Raw genomic sequence first — 25,242 nt, forward strand, 5'->3', positions numbered from 1 at the left:
TAAACTCCTATTCCCAGGCCACTACAGAGCTCATCAAATCCGACCTAGCTTATTTTTGTAGACCTCTTTAACAGAATATATATTGGCAGGGTGAGGGGTGGGGGTGTGGGGGTCAATGGATCTCTGGGCAGACAACTGATGAGACTGGAGGGGGAGGTGGTATTTGTGAATCCTTTGAAGTATTATGTTGAAGTTTATATGCATTTCTTCAGGGAAGGGGTACATTGCCTTGTTAGTATCTCAGAGGGGTCTGTGACCTAAAGAAGGTTAAAGAAATCATTAAATTTGTGTTTTTAATTGATCATGTGGTTTCTACCCCAACAGGAAGATTTCTCCTAGATCTGCTCTTGTTTGCTACTGTACTTGAAGCCCCTCAGTCCATCACAGTCTAAGCGGAGGTGGATGGGGGAGAATGATACAGAGAAAGATTGGGTATGGTTGCAAAAGCACAGGAAAGAGGACTGGTGCCACACAGAGCTGGCATTGCAGTCCCATCTACCGACTTACCAACTGTGGCCTTGATCGAGTTATTTAGCTGCTCTCTGCCTCAGCTTTTTCTGTAAAATGAAGAAAAGTTGAGATTTAAAGGTCAATTATGTAAAGTATGTGTGGGGCACACAAGGTCACACTGTTATTAGGAAGAAGTTTTATTCTGTGGCTTCAGAAAGTCCCTAACTGATTTCTCTGTATCCCTGGGCTGTGAGCCGATTTTTCAAGACTGGAAGGATAGATTGGGCATCACAGCTCTCGAATGATTTAATTGAACACAGCCGAGTTGGAAATCTTTCTCTTTCCAAAAACCTCTAGGTGAAAATCACCTTTTCCCTGTCAGTTCCCCTTTCCTTCTGTCTCTTAGTATTTCCCCTTAAGTTTCCTTGATTCCTGGCAAAAGCTCTAGTTCATTTTAGGAGACCAGAAAGGGAGAGGAAATGATCTTCCAAAATTACCACTGAGTAAGGTTGTAGTTCAAGCTTCTGAGCTCCAGAGGGCAGTGTGGATACGTTTGCCCCAGGTTCACAGCCGGCCAATGACAAAATGAATTTTCAGTCCTGCACCAAAGGATAAAGGATAATTGCAAACATCTTCTTAGTGACTCTCTGAGATAATGAGCGATTATAATCTTCCTACTTTGGGGTTGTTCAATGTTATTGCTCTCGTCATGACCAATTATTTTTTCAATTGCCTTAACTAAGAAAAAAATGGTTATATTGTTGGTTCCATGATTTGGGAAGAAAATCGACAAGTCCAAGGGATCTCGAAGTCTTTGAACCACTTATTTAGGCTTCATTTCTCCTCTTGCTGGATGTAAGAGAATTGAGCGCTTGACCTTGTTTTCGCCAAAAGACAAACAAGGGCTGTAATATAGTTGCAACACAGACGTTTGTCAAAAACAGGGTGGAGGCGGAGCTCGCGGCCGGGAGCAAGCCGGCGGGATTTCCAGGCCTCCTCGGGGAACGCACCTTGTGTCTCAGCTGCAGGGGCAGGGCGGGGGCATCTCAAAACCTCCCACCTTCAGCCCCACCTTTGGAGTCCTCGTCCCCGTCACAGTGAGGGTCCCATTCCTCGTCGAGCGGGGGATGAAGATAACCGCCAGGCTCAGCTCCGAGCCCTCGGGGCGCCCCGCCTGCCCGGGCCTCCGGGGGGCGGGCAAAGCGGCGTGGAGGCGGCCCGCGGCCCGCCAATGGCCGGGGCCGGGCCGAGTGGTCCTGGGGCCGGCCCGCGTCAGCGCGCTCGCCCCGCCCCTCGGCCGAGTCGGCTGGAGCCGGCGGGCAAGCCACCGCGGAGCCCGCGGACGCCGAACCCGATAAGGGGGCAGGGTGCCAACCGGGGAGCAGCCAGGCCTTCAGGACCCGGGGGTGCCCCGCACCCCGTGCGTTCCAACAAAACTGCCAGTGCCGCCTCCGCCCCCGCTGGTCCCGGGCGCGGTGTCTGCCCCGAGCCGCGCGTGAGCCGGGGCTGGGCAGTGGCTCCGGGTGCTGTGCTGCGGCCCACGAGCCTCCCCGCTCAGGAGCCCCTGCGGAGCGAGCGGCCGCCACCCGCACGGCAGGTGTGCCATCTGTCCTGGAGCGGAAGGTTGCTTCTCCCAAGCCTGGGACACCGCGCTGACCGAGTTCGCCTGTAAGTCAGCGCTGGCGGCGCCACGCTAGCCTGGGTCAGGGGGCCGCCGGCATCGAGGGCAGGTGGGACAGGTGAGGATCCCAGGGCCCGGAGTACAGTGCAGGCGCCGCTCCTGCTCCTGTGGCCCTGGCAGTTTCCCGGCCTGCCCCCCCTCTTTAGCTTTTTCCCAGCAATGGGGACTCTTCTCTCTCTTCCCTATTTTGGCATTCCTGGGGTCAGTGATCCGCTCAGTGTTCTGAGGAAGGAACTGCGGGGCACAGTGCCAAAAATGACTTCTTCGCTGACACCGGGGCCATTAACTTCCCAATTTGCTGAGTTCCTGGGAATGGCACAGACAAGGTAGGGGTGGAAACCCTGGGTGGGGTTCCAGTTCCCAGCTGGGTTGCATTATCTTTTTCCCCTACGTTAGCAGAGGAAAGGAGGGGACTGAAAGGCCTTCAAAGACCGTATTACTTGTTTGCTCCTCACAGCCACCTTGCGAGGTAGATCTCATTTCATAGATGAGGACACAGGTCTGAGAGGCTTGGTATTCTTGCCCAGGCAGTGGGGCTGGTTAACAGGGCCAGTTTCACAAACCAGAGGCAGTTCAACTCCAGAATCTGAGCTCATTCTTCCCATTAGGTTCCTACCACCTTTTCCACTGTTTTGTCCGTTAGTCTTCCCCTCAGTTGTTCTCTGCTGACTTTGGAAATGATAAATCAGCCACCTGGGTAGTAGATATTTTGGCTTCTGTCCTTTAGGCCCTTGGCCCCAAACATTGTTCTCTGTAGTGGACAAAGTAGAGAATGGAAGATGGGAGATAGGTGATTCTAGAAGACCAAACAGCCCCTCCCCCTCACCAGCCCCATTCTCCTCCATCCTGTCAGTACAGTCTCTCTGAAGTCCATTACGTTTTATCTAAGGACCCATTTGGGCACCCCCCCCCCACATGCATTCCCATCCTTTGGCCTGATTACCACAGAAAAACTCTCCTCATTTGCCCAGGGAACACCTTGCTGACCTTCTCTGCATCCCTTTAGGATGACCTAAGATCATCCCCTTCTAGAACTCCCTGTCTTGATCCTGGAATCTTTTCCCACAGGTCTGCCACAATGCTGCTGCAGAGGGCTATGATCCCACGTTTCCGACAGGCCTGCAGGTAGGCCATCGATCCTAGAACTCGTCTCATAGCCCATATCCCCCACTCCTAGTATCTTTATGATGTTTTATCTACCAGATAAGACAGCTGAGATGATGGCTACCAGGGAGGAAAGTGAAAGCCATAATTCACCCATTGGCCCCACCCATCCCTGGACAAACAAAGTCCCAACTGGAAGAACCAGTGGCCAACCTGTTAAACGCTAAGCCTTCACTGTCCCTTTCATATGATTGGAACTGTGCTAAGCCCTCTCTCTCTTCCAGACTCAAGTTAGTCCCCTCAAGGCTCTGTATTCAAGCCTGCTCTACAAATGATTCATCTCAGCTCCAGTATCCCAGCCTTGCCTTCTCTGGTGATAACTCCAGCACGAAGGGATGGAGAGTCATGGGGACTCTGCTAGGCCTGGGTGCGGTGTTGGCCTATCATGACCACCGGTGCAGGGTAAGTGGGGGAAGGAAGGGACTTCACTGTCAGAACAAAGGGGCCCTAGTATGTTCCCCAGGAAACCCAGGCTATGAACACAGAGCCCATGGTGCTAAGTGCTTTCCTGCAGAGTAAAGATGGAGTCTGCTACCTCTGTTTCACAGTGGCCATGACTTTAAGGGTTAGGGCAGGGTGAGCTAGAGTGATTCCTTCTTACTATGTATGTTTCTTTTCTGTCTGCCCTGCCCGCAGGCTGCTCAGGAGTCACCACACTTATACACGAGAGAGGAAGTAAGAGCTCACAGCAGCCCTGAGACTAGGATCTGGGTGACTCTGGGCTGTGAGGTGTTTGATGTTACAGAATTTGTGGACCTACACCCAGGGGGGCCGTCAAAGCTGATGCTGGCAGCAGGGGGTCCTCTAGAGCCCTTCTGGGCCCTCTATGCCGTTCATAACCAGCCCCACGTGCGTGAGCTACTGGCTCAGTACAAGGTCGGGGAGCTGAGCCCTGAAGACAAGGAGCCCTTTACCTTGAAGACCTCTGACCCTTACAGTGATGATCCTGTCCGTCACCCAGCCCTGAAGGTCAACAGCCAGCGCCCCTTTAATGCAGAGCCCCCCCCTGAACTGCTGACGGAAAACTATATCACACCTAACCCTATCTTCTTCACCCGAAACCATCTGCCTGTACCTAACCTGGACCCAGAAACCTATCGCCTGCATGTAGTAGGGCCACCTGAGGGTCAGTCACTGTCCCTATCCCTGAATGACTTGTACCAGTTCCCTAAGCATGAGATCACAGTCACTCTTCAGTGCGCCGGCAACCGACGCTCTGAGATGACTCGGTTCAAAGAAGTCAAAGGTCTGGAGTGGAACACGGGGGCCATTAGCACTGCACGCTGGGCTGGGGCACGCCTCTGTGATGTGTTAGCCAAGGCTGGTCACCAACTCTGTGAAACTGAGGCCCATGTCTGCTTTGAGGGACTGGACTCAGACCCCACAGGGACAGCCTACGGAGCATCCATCCCTCTGGCTCGGGCCATGGACCCTGAAGCTGAGGTCCTGCTGGCATATGAGATGAATGGGCAGCCTCTGCCTCGAGACCATGGCTTTCCTGTGCGGGTGGTGGTGCCTGGTGTGGTGGGTGCCCGCCATGTCAAATGGCTGGGCAAAGTGAGTGTGGAACCAGAGGAAAGTTACAGTCACTGGCAGCGACGGGATTACAAAGGCTTCTCTCCATCTGTGGACTGGGACACAGTAGATTTTGACTCAGCTCCATCTATTCAGGAACTTCCTGTCCAGTCAGCCATCACAGAGCCCAAGGATGGGGAGACTGTGCAATCAGGGGAGGTGACTATCAAGGGCTATGCGTGGAGTGGTGGTGGGAGGGCTGTGGTCAGGGTGGATGTGTCTCTGGATGGGGGCCTAACCTGGCAGGTGGCTGAGCTGGATGGAGAGGAACCGCGCCCCCGAAAGGCCTGGGCCTGGAGGCTGTGGCAGCTGCAAGCCTCTGTGCCAGCTGGGAAGAAGGAATTGAACATTGTTTGTAAGGCTGTAGATGACAGCTACAATGTGCAACCAGACACAGTGGCCCCAATCTGGAACCTGCGAGGTGTGCTCAGCAATGCCTGGCACCGTGTCCATGTCCGTGTCGCCCCATGAGAAGGTGAAATGGAATTACCTACTCCCAGAATCATCTTCTCAACCCCTTTCCATACCCATCCTTTTCCCTCATTCCCACAGAAAAAGCTTTCTTATCATCACTTCTTGGATCCCAACCCTGTAGTGTCCCTTCCTAAACCACACACAGATACACACATGGCCCATTTCCAAGCGGGCACCAGCTCTCCTTTGACTCTAGGTTACGAAACTCCTATTGTGCCAGGAATTGAGAGCTTTTGGAGGCTAGAAGTGGGGAAGCTCAGTACACAAGCACTCTCCTCTTCCTACCCCATCTCCGCTTCTAATGTACACCACCACTTTACTTGGCTTTTCTTCTTGGGAGTCTTCAGAGACTGTGTGTGGCTGTAAGAAAAGCGTATGTACAACTTTCTACGGACTTTCTGGGTTGCCAGAGGTTGTAAAGGGTGAATTCCTTCCCCCTTTATAGTTCTACTTTTCTAAATACATCAATAAAGTATCTGTTTAAGACTACAATTCTGAAAAAAGAAAAATTATGACTTTGGAGGCTGGAGTGTGAGCGTGTTAGGCTGAGGGAGGGAGATGCACTGGCCCTGGGATATGTAGTGAGATGATCCAGAGCAAGGTGGGGAGGGAGCGGGGCAGGGAAGCAGGTACAGGGACGTGCAGAAGTGGGACTTCCCTCCCTGCCGCGCCCCGCGCCGGTTAGCGTTGCTCAGGTGACCGGCCCCAGAAGACTTCCCAGAGCGGTCTTAAAAATTGACATTATGAAGCTCCTCCCTGCGCCTCCCCCTTCCTGCACTTCGCAGGAGAGGCAGAGAATCGCTCAGAGGTTAAAACCAGTATTCTCCTAGTACGGGCGGGGCAACCCTCGGCTCTAGGGACGGCCGTGCCGGGGCGCGGGGGCGCCGCCAAGGGGCACCACCGAGCGCCCCTCCGCGGGCGAGCGCGCGTCTCCGACTTGGAGCTCTCGGCGCTCGGCTGCTCTCCCCTAGCTCGTCTCCCTTTTCCCCGGCAGTCTCCCCGGCTCGGGGACGCTCGGTATTCGGCCACGCCGCCTGTCGCCTGGTAGTGGGACCGGAAGTTGCTCGGGGGAGGGGGCCGGCTGGGCGGGGGGGGCGGAGGGGGGGGGGCCGGTCCCTCCTCAGGTGAAGCCGCTGATGGAGATGGAGCCGCCGCCGCCGCAGAGCGCGCGGGCCTCGGGCCCGGCCCGGTTGCCGCCGCCTTAGTGACCCCGCTCCCCCCGCGCTGGGCCGCCCGGGCCAGAGTGGGGGCCCCCCGCCGCCCCGCCCCCCTCCTCCCCGACACCGTCCCCTCTCCCACACCCCCCTAGCCTGCGCGCGCGCGGAGCTGCCTCAGGTGAGCGGGGGGCGGGGCTTGGACGAGGCGCGGGGGGCGGGGCCTCGCCCGCCGGGGGCGGGGCCTGAGGGGCTTGGGCGTGAAGTGAGGGGAGACGGGGGCGCCCGGGCAGCGGGGGTCGCCCGGTCGGCGTGGCTCTCGGGGAGAAGCTGGCCCGGCCGGGGGGGAGGCCGGCGCGAGGCTTCAAGGTTTAGGGGAGGGTCACGGAGGCCAGGGGTCCTGAGAAGGCAGGGGCTGGGTCAGGGGAGAGGACCGAGGACGCCCGGGAGCGGGTGCGCAGGCTGCTCGGCGGGGGTGCCTGGGCCACGGGGCGTCTCGGGGGGGGGGTCAGGTTAGAGAGCAGGACGTGGGCCCAGGTGGGGACGTCTGGGAGGCAGTGAGCAGAATGGCAGCACCGAGGTAGAGGGAAACTTAGAGTGGAAGTGGGAAGTGCTGTGTAGGGCACCCTACACCTTGTAGGATGAGGAGTCTAGGGGGCCCGAGAAGCAGGTGCCTCCCTGGGAAGGAAGCGACTCACTGCAGAGGAGTCCTAAGAAAGAAGTGTAACCGAGGAAGCCCCGGGGCTGGCAACTCCAGGGAGAGAGACTTGGGAAGCCCTTAGGAAGTAAAACAGGCCTCCATGTACCTCCTCGCGTAGCCCCATCCCCAGTTATTTTCTTACGCTTTTATCTGCTACAGTTGTAGATTCTCACTTTTGAAATTTTTGTTTGATCTCTATGCTTTTTGAATTTTTATGTGATTGGTCCTTCCTGTCTGGAGGCAGTTAGCAATGTAATGGAACACAGATCTTTAGATATGAGATATTTAGGAAATAAGGTCCATTTCTCTCTCCAAGGTAAGAATTTTCTAACTCTGCTTCCAGGAAGATCTGATGCATTACCGACCACATTGTGTCAAGTTTTGTGCACTTTCTTTCCCTTCAGTCGCTTCTCTCATAAGCAAAAATGTCTACTGTCGTGACTCTTATGGTTCTATAGATCCCCCCCACTGACATCTTTCAGAGCTCCGCCTGTGTCCCAGTATACCCCACCTGAGCGCTCAAAGCATCAGTGGTGATCTTGCTCAGTTCCTGACTTGCTCACTTGTCAGCTCTAGGCCTTCCATCATCATGGCCAAACAGGCCGTTGAGGCCTGTTATTTTCCCCTTACTGCTACTTGTTCACTTTACCTGTGTGAAGGTACATATTTGTATTATTAGGAAGCATTAAAACAGGTGTCCAATGACCCACAATATTTCCACTTAAGATAACTCAGATTCTGGGGGATCCCTGGGTGGCTCAGCGGTTTGGCGCCTGCCTTCAGCCCAGCGTGTGATCCTGGAGTCCCCGTATCAGAGCCCACATCAGGCTCCCTGTATGGATCCTGCTTCTCCCTCTGCCCGTGTCTCTGCCTCTCTCTCTCTCACTCTCTCTCTCTCTCATGAATAAAATAGAATCTTAAAAAAAAAAAAAAAGATAACTTAGATTCCAAGGACAAGACCAGGACAAGGCCAATCAAACAATCTTGGGAAACGTAGCTTCTTATTTGATAGGAGTATGTGAGAATGCCTCGCTGGGGAGCCCACATTGTCCATGGGTCCGTGGTACCTCCCTGAATCTTGCGTTGTGTGGGGGAACTTCAGCCTTCCCTACAACGACCTAGAGCCAGAGAAGCCAAACAGCTCCCTGGGTCATGAGAATAGTCAGAAGAGTGGCTCATGAGATAAAAATAAAGTCTTTAAGTCTTTTAAAGAAGAAAATAGTGTTGCCATTGGGAAGCAGGATGGGTCTCACTGGAGCTTCTGGGGTGGCTCCCAGGGTGCTGGGAACTGCCCTCAATTTGGCAGGTTGAGAATCCTGTCTTGCTCTACTCCGTAGATGCTGAGATCTCCAGAACAAAATATGATGCCTTTGTTGCCCACTGAGTGCAGTTCGTTAGTACAGTTGTAGCTTCTGGGCAATCCCCTTCCTTTTAGTAGGTTAAGGGTAAAGCACATTTTGGAACTTGGCTCAGAAAGAAGTCCTGACTTCTTTCCAGTGAAAATGCAACTGAACATTTCTTCTTTATTTTCTCTTAGTTTAAATCTGCAGCTTGTACTTCCCAGTGTGGGAGGAACATTATCCTACCTTTTACCTCCTACTAACATCCACAAAGGAATTATTTTCTCCCAGACTGGCCATCCTGGGCGGCCTGGGTGGCTCAGCGGGTTCGGCTCAGGGGCTCAGGGCATGATTCTGGTACCTGGGATCGAGTCCCACGTCAGGCTCCATGCAGGGAGCCTGCTTCTCTGTCTGCCTGTGTCTCTGCCTTTCTCTCTCTCTCTCTGTCTCATGAATAAATAAATTAAATCTTAAAAAAAAAAAGAAGAAGAAATAGGTAATTTATGGGACACCTGGATGGCTCAATGGTTGAGCATCTGTCTTCAGCTCAGGTGGTGATCCCCGGGTCCTGGGATCAAGTCCTGTATCAGGCTCACCGTGGGGAGCCTGCTTCTCCCTCTGCCTGTGTCTCTGCCCCTCTCCCTCTCTCATGTCTCTCATGAATAAATAAATAAAATCTTAAAAAAAAAAAAAGAAACCTGGCCATCTTTCTTCCCTCAACATCCACACAAAATAATCAAGGAAAAATTAAGAGAAGTTATTGTTGGCAGGTATTTCTAGGCTCATTTTACTCTATAGGAACAAATAAAGAGTGTGGAGCCCTGTGGGTGTAGACAATGCCACAAGCAGGACTCCCTCTTTTTGTTGGTCTCTTGACCCTGCCTGAAGGAAACTCTGAATTCCAAGCTGTTTGATTTGCCTCCTCTTCTCAGATTTGTGGATTCTGTATTGGAAACAGACAGTTTCAAGGTTTATCTGAAAAAGCATCTAAGAAAGGATAGTTTTGATGTGAATGGCCTGTCCTCTCCCACCCCACCAGTGGGAATAGCATCAACTTTATTTATTTATTTGTTTATTTATTATTGTTTTTAAAGATTTTATTTATCTATTCATGAGAGACACTAGAGAGAGAGAGAGACGCAGAGACAGAAGGAAAAGCAGGTTCCTCGTAAGGAGCCCGATATGGGACTCGATCCCTGATCCCGGATCAGGACCTGAGCAGAAGGCAGATGCTCAGCCTCTGAGCCATCCAGGCGTCCCAGCATCAACTTTATAGTCTCTGCTGGAATACATATGCTTGTGTAATCCTTGGGTGAAGGACCCTGTTTCTTTCTTTCTCTTTTTTATTTAAAGATTTTATTTATTTATTCAGAGAGACACACAGAGAGAGAGGGAGAGAGGCAGAGACACAGGCAGAGGGAGAAGCAGGCTCCATGCAGGGAGCCTGATGAGGGACTCGATCCCGGATATCCAGGATCAGGCCCTGGGCTAAAGGCGGTGCTAAACCGCTGAACCACCGGGCTGCCCCAAGGACCCTGTTTCTACCTTAAAGTGACCTAATAAGTGTCTAGGTTGGCATTTTCCCTGGGCTCAGACTCTCTAAAAAGAGACATGAGAAAGAGAAGATTATTTTTTTCTTCCATCCATAAACCTGTGTTTCTAGTTTGAGGATGTAAGTCATTGAGATGCACCCCCCGAAATTATACATTTCAACACCCGAGAAAGAAGGTAAGCATGGTGACCCCAAACCTTCCCACCATGGCAAGGTTTAACTATGTACTGTAGTGGAAAGGCTGTCTATCATGCTGGTAACCTGGGTTCTATTTGTCTTAATTCTGTCGCTAACCAGATGGGTGACTCAGCATAGTATCTTCTGTTAAAAATCAAGAGATTGGTGATCATCTCTCAGCTCCATTCTGGCTCCAAGATCCTCCAGATCCTACAACATCCTTGCCCCAGGCGCTCCACATGAAGAGAGGCTTACTAAATTGGATTGTCAGGGCAAGATTCTTTGTTAGCAGAGGAGCCCCAAAACATGTTTCCAGCCCAAACAGCAGTGAGCCCTTTCAGTCAGCATGCATTAGAGACTCTGGTCAGGAGTGCCACCAAAAGCAGTTGTTCTGGTCTCTTCCCCCTTTTTGCTACCCTACCCCAGTCAGAATAGTTCATTGAGACTTCCAATTTCAGACTTCATTTGACAGAGCTAACTTTGTTTGGGGACATCTTTGGCTTGAAAACTAATTATTATAAAGTTCAAATTGAACCCTGCTGCCCTACTTTCCTCACCCCTGCTCAAACATACAGCTGAATAGCAGTGACTTTGTGACCTGTGACTTTCTATAAACACAGGGCTCAAACACTCAAGCGTATTTCCAAAAAGCCCAGAGAGTATCATCTCATGGGCATCACACCTAGTGATTTAAACTGTTTAGTTTGGCCCTTTCCTTAGTTCCTTGAGTCCTAAAATGAGACATGGGAGGAGTAGGATTGTTTCTCCTCCCACCCGTAAACCTTAACCTTCTCTCTCTTCTGCAGTCTACATGGGGAGGACAGGGAAGCGCAAAGAACAAGAGAAAAGATGCATCCATTTGAGATCTAAAAGGAGACAATGAGGTGATATTTTCCCATTTCCCAGGTGTTGTGTTTCCAGCTCCTACCCCTTCTTATTTTAGAGACTGGCCATTACTAGGATGACCGGGGAATTCATCCCCTCAGCACTGTTCCCCAGGCACTTGGATAATGAAATCGAGTTGTCTTCATCTGCATTATATGTAGACAGAAGGTCACCATCTACAACCTGGTGAAAAAATGAGCCAGATCTTTCTGCTGTAAAGACAGACACATGAGCTGAGAAAAGGTTGGTGGGTTTCCTTCAGAGGGCACTAGGTTGACCCTAAAGATCATTTCAGAGCTGTAGACTGCTAGATGTCAAGGTCTGTTTCCTAAAAAGGGGCATGTATGTGGTCAGACAACAGACAATGCCTCAGTCCACCTCTTCCCTGAACCATTTACCTCTTTCCCCTCCTTAATTCTGCAAAGCCCTGATAGCAGAACGAGACCAGTGACGTTTTTATTGATTTGATTCAGTTCACAAAGGTACAGACAAGTGGGGATGATGCTATGGGTTTGGTTTACTTGTAGTACCAGAACTGCTCACCCCTAGCCAGGTAGAAAGTTCTGGTTTTTTGTTTGTTTTTTTCTTTTAAAAGATTTTCTTTATTTATTCATGAAAGACCCAGAGAGAGAGGCAGAGACATAGAGGAAGAAGCAGACTCCCAGTAAGGAGCCTGATGTGGGACTTGATCCTGGATCCCAGGATCATTCCCTGAGCCAAACGCTCAACCGCTGAGACACCCAGGCGTCCCGAAAGTTGTGTCTTTTTTTTTTTTTTTTTAATTTTATTTATTCATGAGAGACACACAGAGAGAGGCAGAGACACAGGCAGAGAAAGAGAGAAGCAGGCTCCATGCAAGGGAGCCTGATGTGGGACTCGATCTCAGGTCTTCAGGATCACACCCTGGGCCAAAGGCAGGCGCCAAACCACTGAGCCACCCAGACGTCCCCCGAAAGTTCTGTCTTTTTTTTTTTTTTTTAATTTTCATTTATTTATGATAGTCACACACACAGAGAGAGAGAGAGGCAGAGACATAGGCAGAGGGAGAAGCAGGCTCCACGCACCGGGAGCCTGACTTGGGATTCGATCCCAGGTCTCCAGGATCGCGCCCTGGGCCAAAGGCAGGTGCTAAACCGCTGTGCCACGGGATCCCCGAAAGTTCTGTCTTATTTTTTTTTTCTTTTTTCAAATTTTTATTTATTTATGATAGTCACACACACAGAGAGAGAGAGAGAGAGAGAGAGGCAGAGGCAGAGACACAGGCAGAGGGAGAAGCAGGCTCCATGCACCGGGAGCCCGATGTGGGACTCGATCCCGGGTCTCCAGGATCGCGCTCTGGGCCAAAGGCAGGCGCTAAATCGCTGCGCCACCCAGGGATCCCAGTTCTGTCTTAATAATCACCGTACTCCACTTCAGGTCCCAGGTCCTAAGGGAAACAAGATTAAAAAAAAACAACAAAAAAAAAAAACAAAAAAACTCTGCTTCTCCTTGCTGCGGTTGGGAAACAACAATGAAAAAGATGGGACAGATCCTTGCCACTCTCTCCACCTCCACTGTCTTTCCCAACAGTGTCCTCCTCACTACCTTTCTACCCACTAGACCACATGGAGTGTATTTTAAATTCCAATTTTGGAGTGTCACTGGATCAAACAGGATTCTTTAGAGGATTTGAAGAGCTTTAAATACTTGTGATGTCCATCTTATTTCAGGCTTTCAGAGCCACTACATAGAGACAACTTGACTTTCTGACATTTTTGTCACCTAATAGTGAAAGCTGTGGGGATATTTTTGAGGAGATGGGACGTTGGGGTGGTAGCCGATGCCTGCCTTGCCCTTCGAAGTCAGACCTTGGATTGCTGGTGACTTGTTGCTTGTCAGGAAGTGTGGTGGGAAATCTTCTGTCTAGAAGGAATGTCCATTCCTGCCCATTGCTGTTCAAATGCGATATTGTGTTGATGGGAGAGAGCCAGGGCCATAGAGGACTCTTGTTACAGTGCCAAGTGGATTCAAAAGAACAAGGAAGAAAACCTTTGTCTCTGGAGGTTACAATGACCAACCTTTCCTCCCTCGTCAGAGACACTTCCTTTTGAATTGGGAGACTAGCTATTTCTAGTTGCTTTGTACTCAGCTCACTGAACTGAATTTACAGTACATATGTGCCTACCTCCATCACTGAATGACGCCTATGTTGCTATAAAGCCGATTTCTTTCCAAGATCTTTGAGCCAAACCTGTCTTGTGTAACTAACTTCTCTCTTTTTATACCTCCTCCCCCTGCGGTATGTCTCCAATTGGCAGTGCCTAATTTGACCCAGTTCCTCTAAGGAGACACTAAGATCTGCCTGCCTGGCCAGGCAGGGGAGGAGGTGCTTTGAGGGGCGGGGAGTGGGAAGGTTGGGAGGGATGTGCTGCCTAGAGACTTGAACAAACAGTGAACTGCGTCTACTGATTTGCTCCTGGCTCTTAGAATACCAGGATTGGGAACAGCAGAATCTCCATCCCCTCTCACTTCCAGGGTTACCAACTTGGCATGTGGATGTGTTAGAGGCAGCCAAACACTGATTTTGCCCAAGATGTGTCATGGAGCACCTGTTAAGAGCAATTAAGAAGCAGAAGAGCTCAGTTTACTGCTAGGAACAAAGTCCAACTCAGAAAACAACTCCTTCAGACCCTTCTGGAAATTGTTTTGGGACCATTTGGGCGGGTGTCCAAGAATGAGATGCACTTTCTGAGCCAGTGCTAGCTGAATGCTATGCTTCAACTGTTCTGCCTACCTAGTGCTTATCTAGCCCCTGGTTCCTTAGTGTTCTCTTTCTCTCTCACACACACACATTACATTAGCATATTTCTCCCTGTAGAGCCTGCTCAACTTGTTCTTCTTTTTAAGTAACAGACCCCATTCCCATGGGGGTCACACGAAAGAAAAAGATGCCTTAATTGATATTAGAACCAGGAAAAAGTGGGGATCCCTGGGTGGCGCAGCGGTTCGGCGCCTGCCTTTGGCCCAGGGCGCGATCCTGGAGACCCGGGATCGAATCCCACGTCGGGCTCCCGGTGCATGGAGCCTGCTTCTCCCTCTGCCTATGTCTCTGCCTCTCTCTCTGTGTGTGACTATCATAAATAAATAAAAATTAAAAAAAAAAAAAAAAAAAAGAACCAGGGAAAAGAAAAAAAAAAAAAGAACCAGGGAAAAGCAAGAAGATCCATGAAGGCCTTGAGTATTCTGGCTTTTGAAAAGAAGAAAGATGGTTTAATGGGAAGAGCACAACTCAGAGTGGCAGAAGACCTGTGTTCTTTTTCCTGTTCCAGTCTTACCATGAGCCCTGAGACAAGTCATTTAACTGCTCTGAGCCTCAGTTTCTCCAAGCAGAAAACGGAGGAAATCTTGCTCACTCTTGCTTCTTCTGCGTGTGTGTGTGTGTGCATGTGTGTGTGTGCGAAGGGAAGTCACATGTGACATCTTAGCTTTGCAGTTTTGAAAAATCCCGAAGGGCAATTATGGAGCTAATGATTCGGAAATGAAAGGGGCCCCATGAGTACCAGACCGCCCTTCCTCATTCTTTGAATCTCTGCCCACCACAAGTTCTATGGCTAGTTCCAGAGGGTATGAGTTTGCTAACCACTGTGGACTTGGGCTCTTCTAATCATTACCCCTAAGGGAACCTTCAAGGAACCACTTATTATTGTGGCTTGGTCTAGCAGTCTGATCCCAAAGCTCAGTCCAATGCCAGGGAGAATGTGAAGAGTTGAAAATAAATTTAGGTAATTTTTTTCTTCCATATGCAGGCTTCCTGGGTGAGACTAGGACTCTAATGAAAGCACAGCTGCTTTGTGAATTGAAGGAAAGTCCATGTTTCAGGCTTTCTTTTGAGACTTTTCAGAAGAGTATGATGTCTTCAAGAATGACCTGGGGGAGGGGGAAACAGGGTAATAGATACTTTCCCCCTGTGCATCCTCCAAAATCCCCCACCCTTGCCTCTCACAGTGTAGTATTACAAGCAAATCAAATTTTCATCCATCTGCCTCAGAGAGATCCTTCGAAGAGATCAGAAATCCTGGTGACAGCTCAGGTTCTTCCCCTTGCCCCACTCTTATGCCCCCAGATCTGCCCCTACAGTATTTATTTTTCATTCGATGACTGTTGAAATCAATTTTGGAGGTATGTGAATTTCCACCAACAATATTTTTTTTTCCTCCTCCCACAGGCTCCTAAGGAGATAATTCATTGGAGCAAATTATCACTTTTAATTGTTCTCAGTTCTTGATTTGTTTAATACTCTGCCAATTACTGCTCGCTTCTCTTAAATAGACTAACCTGCATTTTTAAATTCAGGCTTCCACCTTTAAAAAAAATAAACATAGCAAAGTAATTGACAAGAATGTGGGGAGAAGCCACTTAAAGGTTTAATTTGTTTATTATAGTCTCAGTAGAGGACTCCTCATGGAACCTGGGGTGGGCTGCTCCCCATCTTCTACTTTCCTGTCCCCTCCCTCCCCTACATACCTGGAAAAGAATCCCTTGAGACAGAATCCCGCTTCTTCCTCTTATTACTACCCCATCCTTAACAAGGCCTAGGGCTTCTGTGGGGCTGGTTTCTTTGCCTCCAGAAGGCTGGGCTATAACCTGTCTCCTTTCACTGCATCAGCTCCACCTACAGGAGGAGGGTCTACTCTCAACACAACTGGGACCACTCTAGAGTAAGACAGTGTTTCCACTCCAGAGGCTGGGGAAGCCCACAGAAGTTGTGGGTTGGGAGGAGACCCTGGGGTTTGTAAGTTGGGGTACATTGTCTTTCTCATCAGAACAAAGTAGGAGGTTTTTCTTCTGTAGGATAGAGTTGGAGCAAACTTGCTAATTCTAGAATGTCAGGGAGAAACCTTCTCCTTTCCCAGATCTGGCTTCTAATAGCAGCTATTTTTCTCTTTCAGCAGACTCTAAGATGGACATAGAAGACTGCAATGGCCGCTCCTATATGTCTGGTATGCCCTCTTGTGCGTTCTGATTGTAAGGGGCTGGGAGCACCCACTTGCCTGTGGAGCAGAGTGGAGAGCCTTCAGCCTAGCACAGGACCTTGGGTGCCCCAGCCACAGAGCTGCCACTCACACTTGGTAGTGCTAGTGCTTGGTAGTGAGCATCTGTTTGGGTCATTTTGCATTCCCTAAATAGTGATTCTCTTCCCAGACTTCTTGGGGGAAGAAGGTAAAGGGAAGGGAATAGGAGAGGAACACAGTGGAGATTGGAGGGGAATGATTTAAAGCAAAGAGATAGAAGGAAGATGTGGTTTCCTCTCCTGTGGAGAACTCTGAGGATACCGGCCAAACATGATATTCCATCCCAGCCAGGTAGAGAGTGGAGCAGGGTTTCCAACCTCAAAGGCCTGGAGGAGCCAGGTGGGTATATAAATGAGTAAACAGGTTCGGATAGTGAGCAAAGGAGAATGGGGGACAGTCATGTATTGGAGAACACACTCCTTGGTGTCCAGCAGTCATTGCCATTCCATAATGTGTATCCAGTGTGGCCCAAACTTCCAATTTTTCAAGAGAATTCAGGAATCCAGATTTTATGTGAAATGTCTCCATTTTAGAGTAATGACTCAATATTTTAAAAAATGTTCCACGGAGTAGGCCAAACTTGTCTATGGGCTGAATTCAGACAGTGGGCCAACAACACAGAGCCTTTGAAAGAGAGATATAGAGCCCAGTTCCCATTTCTCCCAGTCCTTTTCCATGGTTATAACATGCCGTGGCTTTTCAAACCTGCCAAATACTCTTACTGAGGCAGAAGAGATCATGCTGCTCATAGTATGAATGGCTTTTAGAGATATGAAACTAATCAGGATCTTCTCAGAGTTTAACAAGGTGAAAAGAAATGAGGAACTTTATCTGGCTCCCTCTCTGAGGGTGTAGAGAAAGGCCTAAGACAAAGTCTATCTCCAAGACAGAAGGAATCATTTTTTGGACCATTAGAATGTCAGGGCAGGAGATGATTATGAAAGGTGAGGGAAGCCAGAATTGGGTTTCAACATGATGAGTGTGTGCCCATCAGAAATCTAAGCACCGTTGTAGAAATGACCTATAGCTTTTTTTTTTTTTTTTTTTTTTTTTACCCTGAAGTGGGACCAATGGAATTATGGGCACGTTCAAAGGATGATAGCAAGATGGGTCAGACACACACATAAGAGTCATTGGCAACACCTGAGTAGTGTAAGGTAAGACATTGACTCTGACCCCCTTTCTCATGTAAGGAGGGAAGGAGTTGGACCGGGTAAACGCATTTGATACCTGCCACGTGCTGGAGAGTGACAAGGATCAAGTGGACTGATTTAATTGAAAAAGATTTATTGGAACTAAAGTCCTGGCCCTTCTGAGGAACCAGCCAGTCCTTCTATCTCCTGCTCAGTTTAAGCCTACCCAGAAAACCACTGCTGAGCAACAACCACACTCAAGACCCTGTTTTATTGCTGGGGAACACTTAGAGGAGTTAAAAACAGTCCCTGCCCTAACGCAGGTAAATGAAAAGCTGGAAAAGTGGCTGGCGGGGATATCCCATGGAGCTCAGTCTCTGGAGAATGTTGATTAGAGGCGAACCTCTTAGGGGGTTTGCTTCACGGTGCTATGAAACCGAATTTTCCCTGCTTTCAGCAGGTTGACATTTCCCAGATAAGAGAAGCCTCTGCACAGGATGGTTTTTGAATGAAAGTAGAGGCCAGAACCCCCTCACCTGTGTTTTGAGGATTCTAGCTGCCAGCAACTACCTTAGGGAACGGGAAGAGGGAGGGCTAACATCTGTTGTGAAAAGCAGCCCCTGCAGTACTGGGCATGTTTGAGACAGTCCCCATGAGGTACGCCTGAGAGCCCGTCACTGACCCATCTCTGCTGGGCCAGCAAGCAAGCAGCGGGCAAGGCCAAGGCCGTTGTGCACATCGTCCTGGAGCCCACTGCGGCTCTTCAAGGTCATCACAGCTCTTCTGTCTCCACACCAGGTGGCCTTCCCTCACCTGGCCACCTGATAAAGGGGGTATGTTCTCCTGTTCTTCAAAGAGATTTTCCCACCTCGTGGAACCCGATTCAGAAAATCCATCTTCTCCCCCTTGTCTCTCTCTAAAGGTGAGGGTCTCTTCCTCCTGGGGTCTTGAGAGAGGAACGGGAAGGAGGAGTCCACTAACTTCCCACACAGGTTCTCTCCCTACCTCCCATCCCTATCTTTCAAAGGAAACTGAGTTGCTCAAACCCAGCTCAAGCAATTAATTGACTGAACAATGCTTGTCACAAGTTTTCTGGGACTGTGAAATGTTTAAGGGAACCTTAGAAAGGGATCCAGGGGTAGGCAGCCCAAAGTTTCACGGCCCCTCCCTCCCCCAAATTCTTGGAATCAGAAAATCTAGTCTCCAAAGTAGGTCAGCACGTCAGTGAGCAGCTCCTCTGGAAGGGAAGGGAGCAGAGGCCTTGTCTCAATCGAAGGCGGATTCATCAGCGCTGTCTGCGGCCGCCGGCCCCAGGGGCTCAGGAGGGGAGGGGAGCGGAGGTGGGGAGGCTGGACCGCGATTTTGCCCGGGATCTGCAAAGCCTCGGGGCCACCGAGCCACGACGCTAGCCTGAGAGCAGACTGCCGGGTGTCCTGGCTGCTGGGAAGGAGGGGCGGCCAGACCCCAGATCTGGAGAGCGACCTCCCTCCCGGAGGAGCCGGGCGGAGGGAGTGCGCGGGCCCGAGTTTAGAGGGGGAGGGGCTCTCTGCCGGCCGGAGAGCCTTGAAGCTGCCCCGTGTCCTGGGCCCCGTGACCTCTGGGGCCTTGGCTTCCCCAGCTGGCAGAGGATTGGGCCTTCCCTGGGGGCCCCCCTTCCTCCCTCCCACCTCGAGGGCCCATCCATCTCTCTCTCTCTCTCTCTTCCACACACTCTTGCCTCTCTCAGGCATTTGTTGTGCAGTTCCTCTTTGTCTGCTGGGCACGAGGGCAACTGCCTCCCCCTCCCGGTGCACACCCCCCACCCCCACCCCTTTACCGGCTTGGGAAGGGGATGCTGTAGCCTCGCCTCCCCCCACCACGCGCACACACACTCACACACACGTCCTCTCCAGCCCCCTCCCCAAGCACATCCAAGCGTGCGCTCGCTCGCGCTCTCCCTCTCCCTCTCTCCCTCTCTCCCTCTCTCCCTCTCCCCCTCTCCCTCTCTCCCTCTCTCCCTCTCCCTCTCCCTCTCCCTCTCTCACACACTCTCTCTCTCTCACACACACACCCTGGGCTGAGCTCTCCCCGCTGGCTGCAGCCGTGGGCCCCTTGCTCACCGTGCCGCTGCCTGCGAAATGACGGCGGTTCCCCTCACTTCCAGGAATCCGCGCTTCCTGGAAGGTGAGTGGCTGGGCTCACCCCTGCCTGCCACCGAGCCGCAGACATGCACACACCACCCGCGCTCCCTCGCCGTTTCCAAGGCGGCGGCCGCGCTCGCACCCCAGGGTCTCACCGGCGAGGGAAGGATAATGTAAGTTCAGGCAGGAGGTGGCCGGTGGCGGGGGAAGGGGCGCCGGGTAGGGAGCGATTCAGCAGCAACTCCGAGCCGGGGACAGGGAGAGGATGGGGGCTGCCTGCGTGTGCGTGTGTGTGCGTGTGTGTGGCGGGGGAGGGGGCGTTCCTCCTTACACTGGCGGAGGACGGGAAGGGTGTTTGGTGTTGCTAAGCAAAGACTGCGACTTGGACAGTGGGAGCTCGTGGTGACATCTTGATTAGGCCTTGGGGACAGACGTAGAGCTGCCAGGGGTGACATGCGAGGCAGGCCTGGGTGGGCAGGGGCGCTGGAGTGGAGGAACAGGGGAGCCTGGGCGGCAGATGCCTCAGCCTGGAGCAGAGATCCGAGGGCCCTCTGCCGCTTCCCCACAATAGAGCTGGGGATGGGCGTCTTTCTCCGATCGAACCCACTGTTCCTGCCAGCAGGTTAGCATCCTGCCCCCCTGGAGCCCATGGTCAAGACAGGGAAAGCAGTTAGGTGACGAGCAGAGAAGTGTGGAGGTCCTCGGACCTCATGGCTCCTTCCTGGGGGCAGCCACTCTTTGAAGGGATAGAGGAAGGGTGGCAGGAGTGGAGGGCTGGTCTCCTCAGCCTGTGCAACACATTGAGCCTGTGGGACATTGCCCTGTTTCCTCTCTCTCTCCTCCCTCCTGCCTTTCTGCCCCGTACCCACCTCCCTGTTCCTCTGATGTCAACCTCATGATTTGGCTTTACCCTCTGGGGGTTCAGTCAATATATGATGATTTTGACCAAGGAAATTTCTCCGAGACCTGAGAGTGGCCTTAATTCTTGGCTTTGACAGTCTGGGATTTCTTGGGAGTCCCAGGCTTTTGAAGTTCCCTCCCTGGGGTTTCTGGAACTGACAGAGGAACTGCTGAACTTCCTAAATCCGACTCTAGGCCCCTTCACCCTTCCGTAGAACTCAAAATCCCTGGGTCCCCATAAAGGTTTTCTGGCCCCTGAAACAGATTCATTTTTATGTATTAGCCCCATAAAAGCAGACTTGAGCCTATTTTCCCCAGGGAGGGCCATGGCATCAAAGAGCGTCTCAAACTACTGATGGGGCTCTGGAGGCACCTGTGCTTCCTCCTGTTCCCAGGCCTTAATAAGGAAATGCACAAAGGATGTTTTCCTCTTAAAGCCCCTAAATATCCCTCTAAGCGTATTCCTCCCCTCTCCCTGTGCCCCTGTGTATCAAGCCCCTGGCTCCAAGAGGCAGTCTCAGCCTAGTAGGTTGGGATTTCCAGCAAGTTCACTCATTGTTTTAGGGTCAAGGACTCAGCACCAGGACCCAGAGCCCGGTTCTTCCCCCATCACTGACATCAAGTGATTCAGGGCAAGTCAGCACTATCACCTGAAAAGGAATGAAGAGATGCCCCTTTTAGTCCCTTTCGCCATAGCAAACACTACCAATTGGTTAAAAGACATATTTTAAAACTAGGTCTGAGTCTACACATCTCAGCCGTCAACTCTGAGATGCTTACTTCATGATATGTATATGGTTCTGACTTGGGCAACTTTTCTAGATAACCATGGCTCATCTAAAGAGCCCCAGTCGGGAAAACACAGTGTTGATTTATAAAGCATTTTCTATAGATAGTGAACAAATTTCCTCAGGCTTTGATGGGAACGAATGGGGGAAATGGGACTTTTAGAAGAGGATATGAATGGGAAATGGTCCCAAAGTCCTGAGTGGTTGTTTTCTTCCCACTGACCAAAGCTGGAGAGGGATCCCTCAGGAGGGTGTGTTCCGGATTTCTTGCCTCAGGCCCAAGACTCCAACCATTTTATAATGGAATCTTTATTTTGTGAAAGTAAGTATGTACATAGCTGGGAAACTGGGTAAAGTACTCATAGGTGGACTTTAGGGATGAATTTTAGGGCTTGTGTCTCTCTTTCTTTCGCTTTTCCATATTTAGGCTTGTGTGTACACATCCATGCATGTTCATGTTAGCAGATACTGTAGAAGTCTATGGGTGTGTTTATCCCTGTGGGTATGTTCTCTTTATGTGTATCTACATATGTGATGTGTCTGTGTCTATGTGTGTGTTTACCTACATGTGTTGTATTTCACCTATAAATTTGTGCAGAAGACTATGGGGAGGAGGGATTTTTAAGACCTGATTCATATATTCATGTATGTTAACTAATTTTTAGAGGTACATACAAAAACTCTTAAAACTCATTTTTTACAAAGCAATCTGTCAACACATTAACAAATATATTGAGAATAAATATTTTACTGTCAAGGGAGCACCAAGCAGTAAATATGTGATTGGAATTCATATCAGATAAGGGGCTTTCTAGAGTAGTCAAATTTGTGCTGATTTCAGAAGGTCTGGTGGGCCCAACGCTCCTCTGCTAAAACAGTGACTCCCAACTGGCTGTGTAGGTGGTGGCCCAGGACATGGGTGCTTACTGTTTTTGATCTGTCCTGGTTCCACCTCTATCAGCTATGTCACTTTGGACAAGTAACACAACCTCTTTTGTGCCTCAGTTTTCTCATCTGCAAAATTAACATAGTATTGGCACCTGCTTCACGGGGTCTTTGTGAACGTTACATGCGATAATTCATCTAAAGTGAATAGAACCGTGGCTGGCACAAAGTGAGGACTCGATCAATGTTGGCGGCTATCATTATGATTACTATTATTATCATTAGATTCAGGGACCATTCCAGCTGCCCTTCCTGCAGATCCCGAATCTGGTGTTGGGGGCTCCGCAGACGAACAGTAGGGAAGAACGTCTGTCCTGAACCGCCTCCCTCCTGAGGCCCCCATTTTCCTCTCGGCCCTGGCCCGCCCAGCCCCAGCCCTGCTTCCTGTGGACGTCAGGCAGTGATGCTCTTCCCCTCAGGCCTAGATAAAGGTAGGGTGGGCAAGGCGCAGCCACTGAGCTCGCAGAAGCCCGCACCGGGCACCCAGGCTGCCAAGGGCGCAAGGTACGGTGCTGAGCACACAACGCTGCCTTGTACGTGGCTGCTGGATGAATGTCTGTGACGCATCACAGAATTTTGAAGAGGTGAGGCAGTGGACAGTAAAAGGCCCCAGCCGCAGCTTCACCTGTCCCCTTGTTCTCTCCTCCAAGGTAGCGGGGACTCATCTCTGGAGAAGGAGTTCCTCGGGGCCCCAGTGGGGCCCTCGGTGAGCACCCCCAACAGCCAGCACTCTTCTCCCAGCCGCTCACTCAGTGGTAAGTACAGCCTCCTGCCCTGCCCTGCACTAGGCTCCCCTGCTTCTGTTTGGCCCCCAGCTCACCCTCCATAGGCAGCCATTTCCCCATCGCTGCCTCCCTCTGGTTTCCTGCTTAGAGCTCTGAGAAGCAGTAAGGAACTCAGCAGCTGAGGTCTTCCTTCTGAAAGGAGAGGGGACAGTTGCTGCCCAACTCAGGTGGAATTGAAAGAGGCATGGGTGGGATTAAGGTAGAGGCTCCCAAGAGAAACCCTGGAGTTGGAGAAGCAAGTCCATAAGTATGACTAGAGTCAGATAGGAACTAGAGACAAGAGGGATCTCCTGGTGACCCGCCCCCATTCTCCTGCCTGGATAGGGTCCCCATGCCTGCCTCTTCTCGCTGGCTCTAGATCTGTGACATTCTCTAAATGGTTGGAATAGCCAGGAATGTAGGTCAGAGCAAGAGCCAAAGCTTTCTCCTCAGTGGCTCCTCCCTCCTTCATACCCCCCTCTCCAGATCTTCATGGAGGGGAACAGAGGGGTTCAGTCTTATGGGGAGGGGAGGATAACGCAAGCCATGTCTGTCTTCCAGTTTTGCTCTCTTCTTAGCCTGCCATCTCTTTGGTCTTCCTAGGACCATTTTCCCGCCACTGTGACTTGCTGGCTTCCTGCCCAGGGCCCAGCCAGACATCTTTCTTAATGACAAGAGAGTGGAGAAAAGGGTTCCCCTTGGCCTCCTCCTCTCCCCAGTGGGACAGAAGACATCCCATGTACCCCAGCTTTTTTCTCTGAGAGTCTGTTCGTCTGGGTGGTGGGATAGGAGGAAAAGGTTGTTTCAGGTCCTGGCAGGACTACCAAATCACCATCCAGGATACTTAGGTCGTTGGCCTCTTTTAAAGCCTGCGTGTCTCAGGGCTGGGAGAAAGCCTTCTGCACATCAGGAGTACCATTCTGGTTTGCGGGCAGGTTCCCCCCTTTGCCTGTTTCTGTCCTAAACACCATCCCACCCTCCAGCCAACTCCATCAAGGTGGAGATGTACAGCGATGAGGAGTCAAGCAGACTGCTGGGGCCAGATGAGCGGCTCCTAGAAAAGGATGACAGTGTGATCGTGGAAGACTCGTTGTCAGAACCCCTGGGCTACTGTGATGGAAGTGGGCCAGAGCCTCACTCCCCCGGGGGCATCCGGCTGCCCAATGGCAAGCTCAAGTGTGATGTCTGCGGCATGGTCTGTATCGGACCCAATGTACTCATGGTGCATAAGCGCAGCCACACAGGTGAGTAGGCCAGGGGGCCCCAGAGGAGCTCCCAGGATGGGCCGGAAAGGCAGAGGCACAGGAGGCCATGCCTGCAGTGGGGTAGCCTCAGAAAAGGAAGGGTCGGGATTCCTGGGTGGCGCAGCAGTTTGGCGCCTGCCTTTGGCCCAGGGCGCGATCCTGAAGACCCGGGATTGAATCCCACATCGGGCTCCCGGTGCATGGAGCCTGCTTCTCCCTCTGCCTGTGTCTCTGCCTCTCTCTCTCTCTCTCTCTCTCTGTGACAATCATAAAAAATAAAATAAAATAAAATAAAATAAAATAAAATAAAATAAAATAAAATAAAATAATAAAAAGAAAAGAAAAGAAAAAAGAAAAAGAAAAGGAAGGGTCTCTCCCAGCACATTTTCCAGCTGATGGAAAAAAGGAGGAGATGGCATTTGGCTTCCCTCAAGACGCGTACTTCTCTGGTGCTTTCATCAGCTGTCGTTAAAAAGAAAAATCAATACCTTTCTCGGTGGGAGAAGGAGGTGAGGGAGAGGATGGTGTAGCTTCAGGAAGGGTCCTAGAGTCTAACGGGGACAGTACTCCAGGGTATTAGTTGGGCCCTCAGGGTTTCAAGATTTAAGCAAACAAAAAATAAACAAAAACAAATAAAGGAAAACAAAAGCCTCTTCTCTGCTTTCTCAGGCTTTGGGCTCCTGGGGTAGAGTGGGTCTTATAGGGCTCCGTTTGGGGTTAATGGTCTTTTGGCCCAGAGTTCCAGGCCTGGTGCCCTTTGCCCTGCCATTTGTCCCTGACCCACACCTTCCCAGGGTAATACTACTCCCAAGGGATCTTTAGAAAGCAGGAGTTTTGTGTGGATACCACAGCTCTGCCTCTTAGAAATTGCTCTGAGCGCCTTCCCTCAGGCAGGGTGGGGCCGAGGGTGAGAGAAGAGGTTCAACCTTCAAAATTCCTCACACCCGGTCCTCAGAGATCTCTTCTTTCTCTTGCAGGTGAGAGGCCCTTCCACTGCAACCAGTGTGGTGCCTCCTTCACCCAGAAGGGGAACCTGCTGCGCCACATCAAGCTACACTCTGGGGAGAAGCCTTTCAAATGTCCCTTCTGTAACTATGCTTGCCGCCGGCGTGACGCGCTCACGGGCCACCTCCGTACACACTCGG

General features: G+C 51.0%; 3 protein-coding genes and 1 long non-coding RNA gene across 25 annotated transcripts in view; 2 read left to right on the forward strand and 2 right to left on the reverse strand.

Moving 5' to 3' along the window:
- The window catches only part of PMEL (premelanosome protein), a 34,810-nt gene extending 33,178 nt beyond the window's left edge, over positions 1-1,632 (reverse strand). For 7 of the 8 annotated variants that reach the window (XM_035696290.2, XM_025477051.3, XM_025477055.3 and 4 more), the window contains exons 1-3: positions 1,461-1,632; positions 948-1,049; positions 508-557 (exon numbers count right to left, since the gene is read on the reverse strand). The gene's annotated coding sequence lies outside the window, so the exon portion shown is untranslated. Of the gene's footprint in view, positions 1-507 lie in introns of all 8 variants that reach the window. The other variant, XM_049115639.1, reaches the window with a different exon arrangement.
- Positions 1,633-1,666: 34 nt separating this feature from the next.
- On the forward strand, positions 1,667-5,836 carry SUOX (sulfite oxidase). 3 transcript variants are annotated; one of them, XM_025477067.3, is made up of 4 exons: positions 1,667-2,118; positions 3,200-3,256; positions 3,520-3,697; positions 3,932-5,836. In XM_025477067.3, exons 1-4 carry the CDS (start codon positions 1,682-1,684, stop codon positions 5,339-5,341), a joined length of 2,082 nt encoding a protein of 693 aa, XP_025332852.3. In that variant the 5' UTR covers positions 1,667-1,681; the 3' UTR covers positions 5,342-5,836. The 3 variants fall into 3 exon arrangements, with proteins under 3 accessions (XP_025332852.3, XP_025332855.3, XP_025332854.3); XM_025477070.3 differs by having other exon boundaries at positions 2,088-2,189; XM_025477069.3 differs by lacking the exon at positions 1,667-2,118 and adding an exon at positions 2,245-2,457.
- Positions 5,837-6,512: 676 nt separating this feature from the next.
- Positions 6,513-25,242, forward strand: part of IKZF4 (IKAROS family zinc finger 4) — a 27,955-nt gene continuing 9,225 nt past the window's right edge. Inside the window, exons 1-8 of one of the 13 annotated variants that reach the window (XM_049115647.1) lie at positions 6,570-6,679; positions 16,084-16,131; positions 17,266-17,360; positions 19,480-19,629; positions 21,373-21,466; positions 22,740-22,844; positions 23,837-24,097; positions 25,075-25,242. In XM_049115647.1, coding sequence (XP_048971604.1) covers positions 19,543-19,629; positions 21,373-21,466; positions 22,740-22,844; positions 23,837-24,097; positions 25,075-25,242 — 715 coding nt within the window. In that variant the 5' untranslated portion in view covers positions 6,570-6,679; positions 16,084-16,131; positions 17,266-17,360; positions 19,480-19,542. Of the gene's footprint in view, positions 6,680-11,077; positions 11,396-16,080; positions 16,132-17,265; positions 17,361-19,253; positions 19,630-21,372; positions 21,467-22,314; positions 22,521-22,739; positions 22,845-23,836; positions 24,098-25,074 lie in introns of those variants that run through there. The other 12 variants (XM_049115646.1, XM_025477035.3, XM_049115648.1 and 9 more) reach the window with 12 other exon arrangements.
- Positions 17,471-19,549, reverse strand: LOC112678036 (uncharacterized). Its single transcript, XR_003147342.3, has 2 exons — positions 19,436-19,549; positions 17,471-18,282 (listed from the first exon to the last, which is right to left on the reverse strand). It is a non-coding gene; the product is annotated as an uncharacterized LOC112678036 (long non-coding RNA).

This window comes from Canis lupus, chromosome 10 (genome assembly GCF_003254725.2).
Source record: "Canis lupus dingo isolate Sandy chromosome 10, ASM325472v2, whole genome shotgun sequence".
Classification (NCBI taxonomy): domain Eukaryota; kingdom Metazoa; phylum Chordata; class Mammalia; order Carnivora; family Canidae; genus Canis; species Canis lupus.

Excerpts from the sequence above, each read along its gene's own strand:
- SUOX (XM_025477067.3), top strand. The coding sequence starts at position 1,682 with ATGGCCGGGGCCGGGCCGAGTGGTCCTGGGGCCGGCCCGCGTCAGCGC. Across the intron at positions 2,119-3,199 it reads CGCGCTGACCGAGTTCGCCT|GTCTGCCACAATGCTGCTGC; the intron begins GTAAGTCAGCGC and ends CTTTTCCCACAG. Across the intron at positions 3,257-3,519 it reads CGTTTCCGACAGGCCTGCAG|ACTCAAGTTAGTCCCCTCAA; the intron begins GTAGGCCATCGA and ends TCTCTCTTCCAG.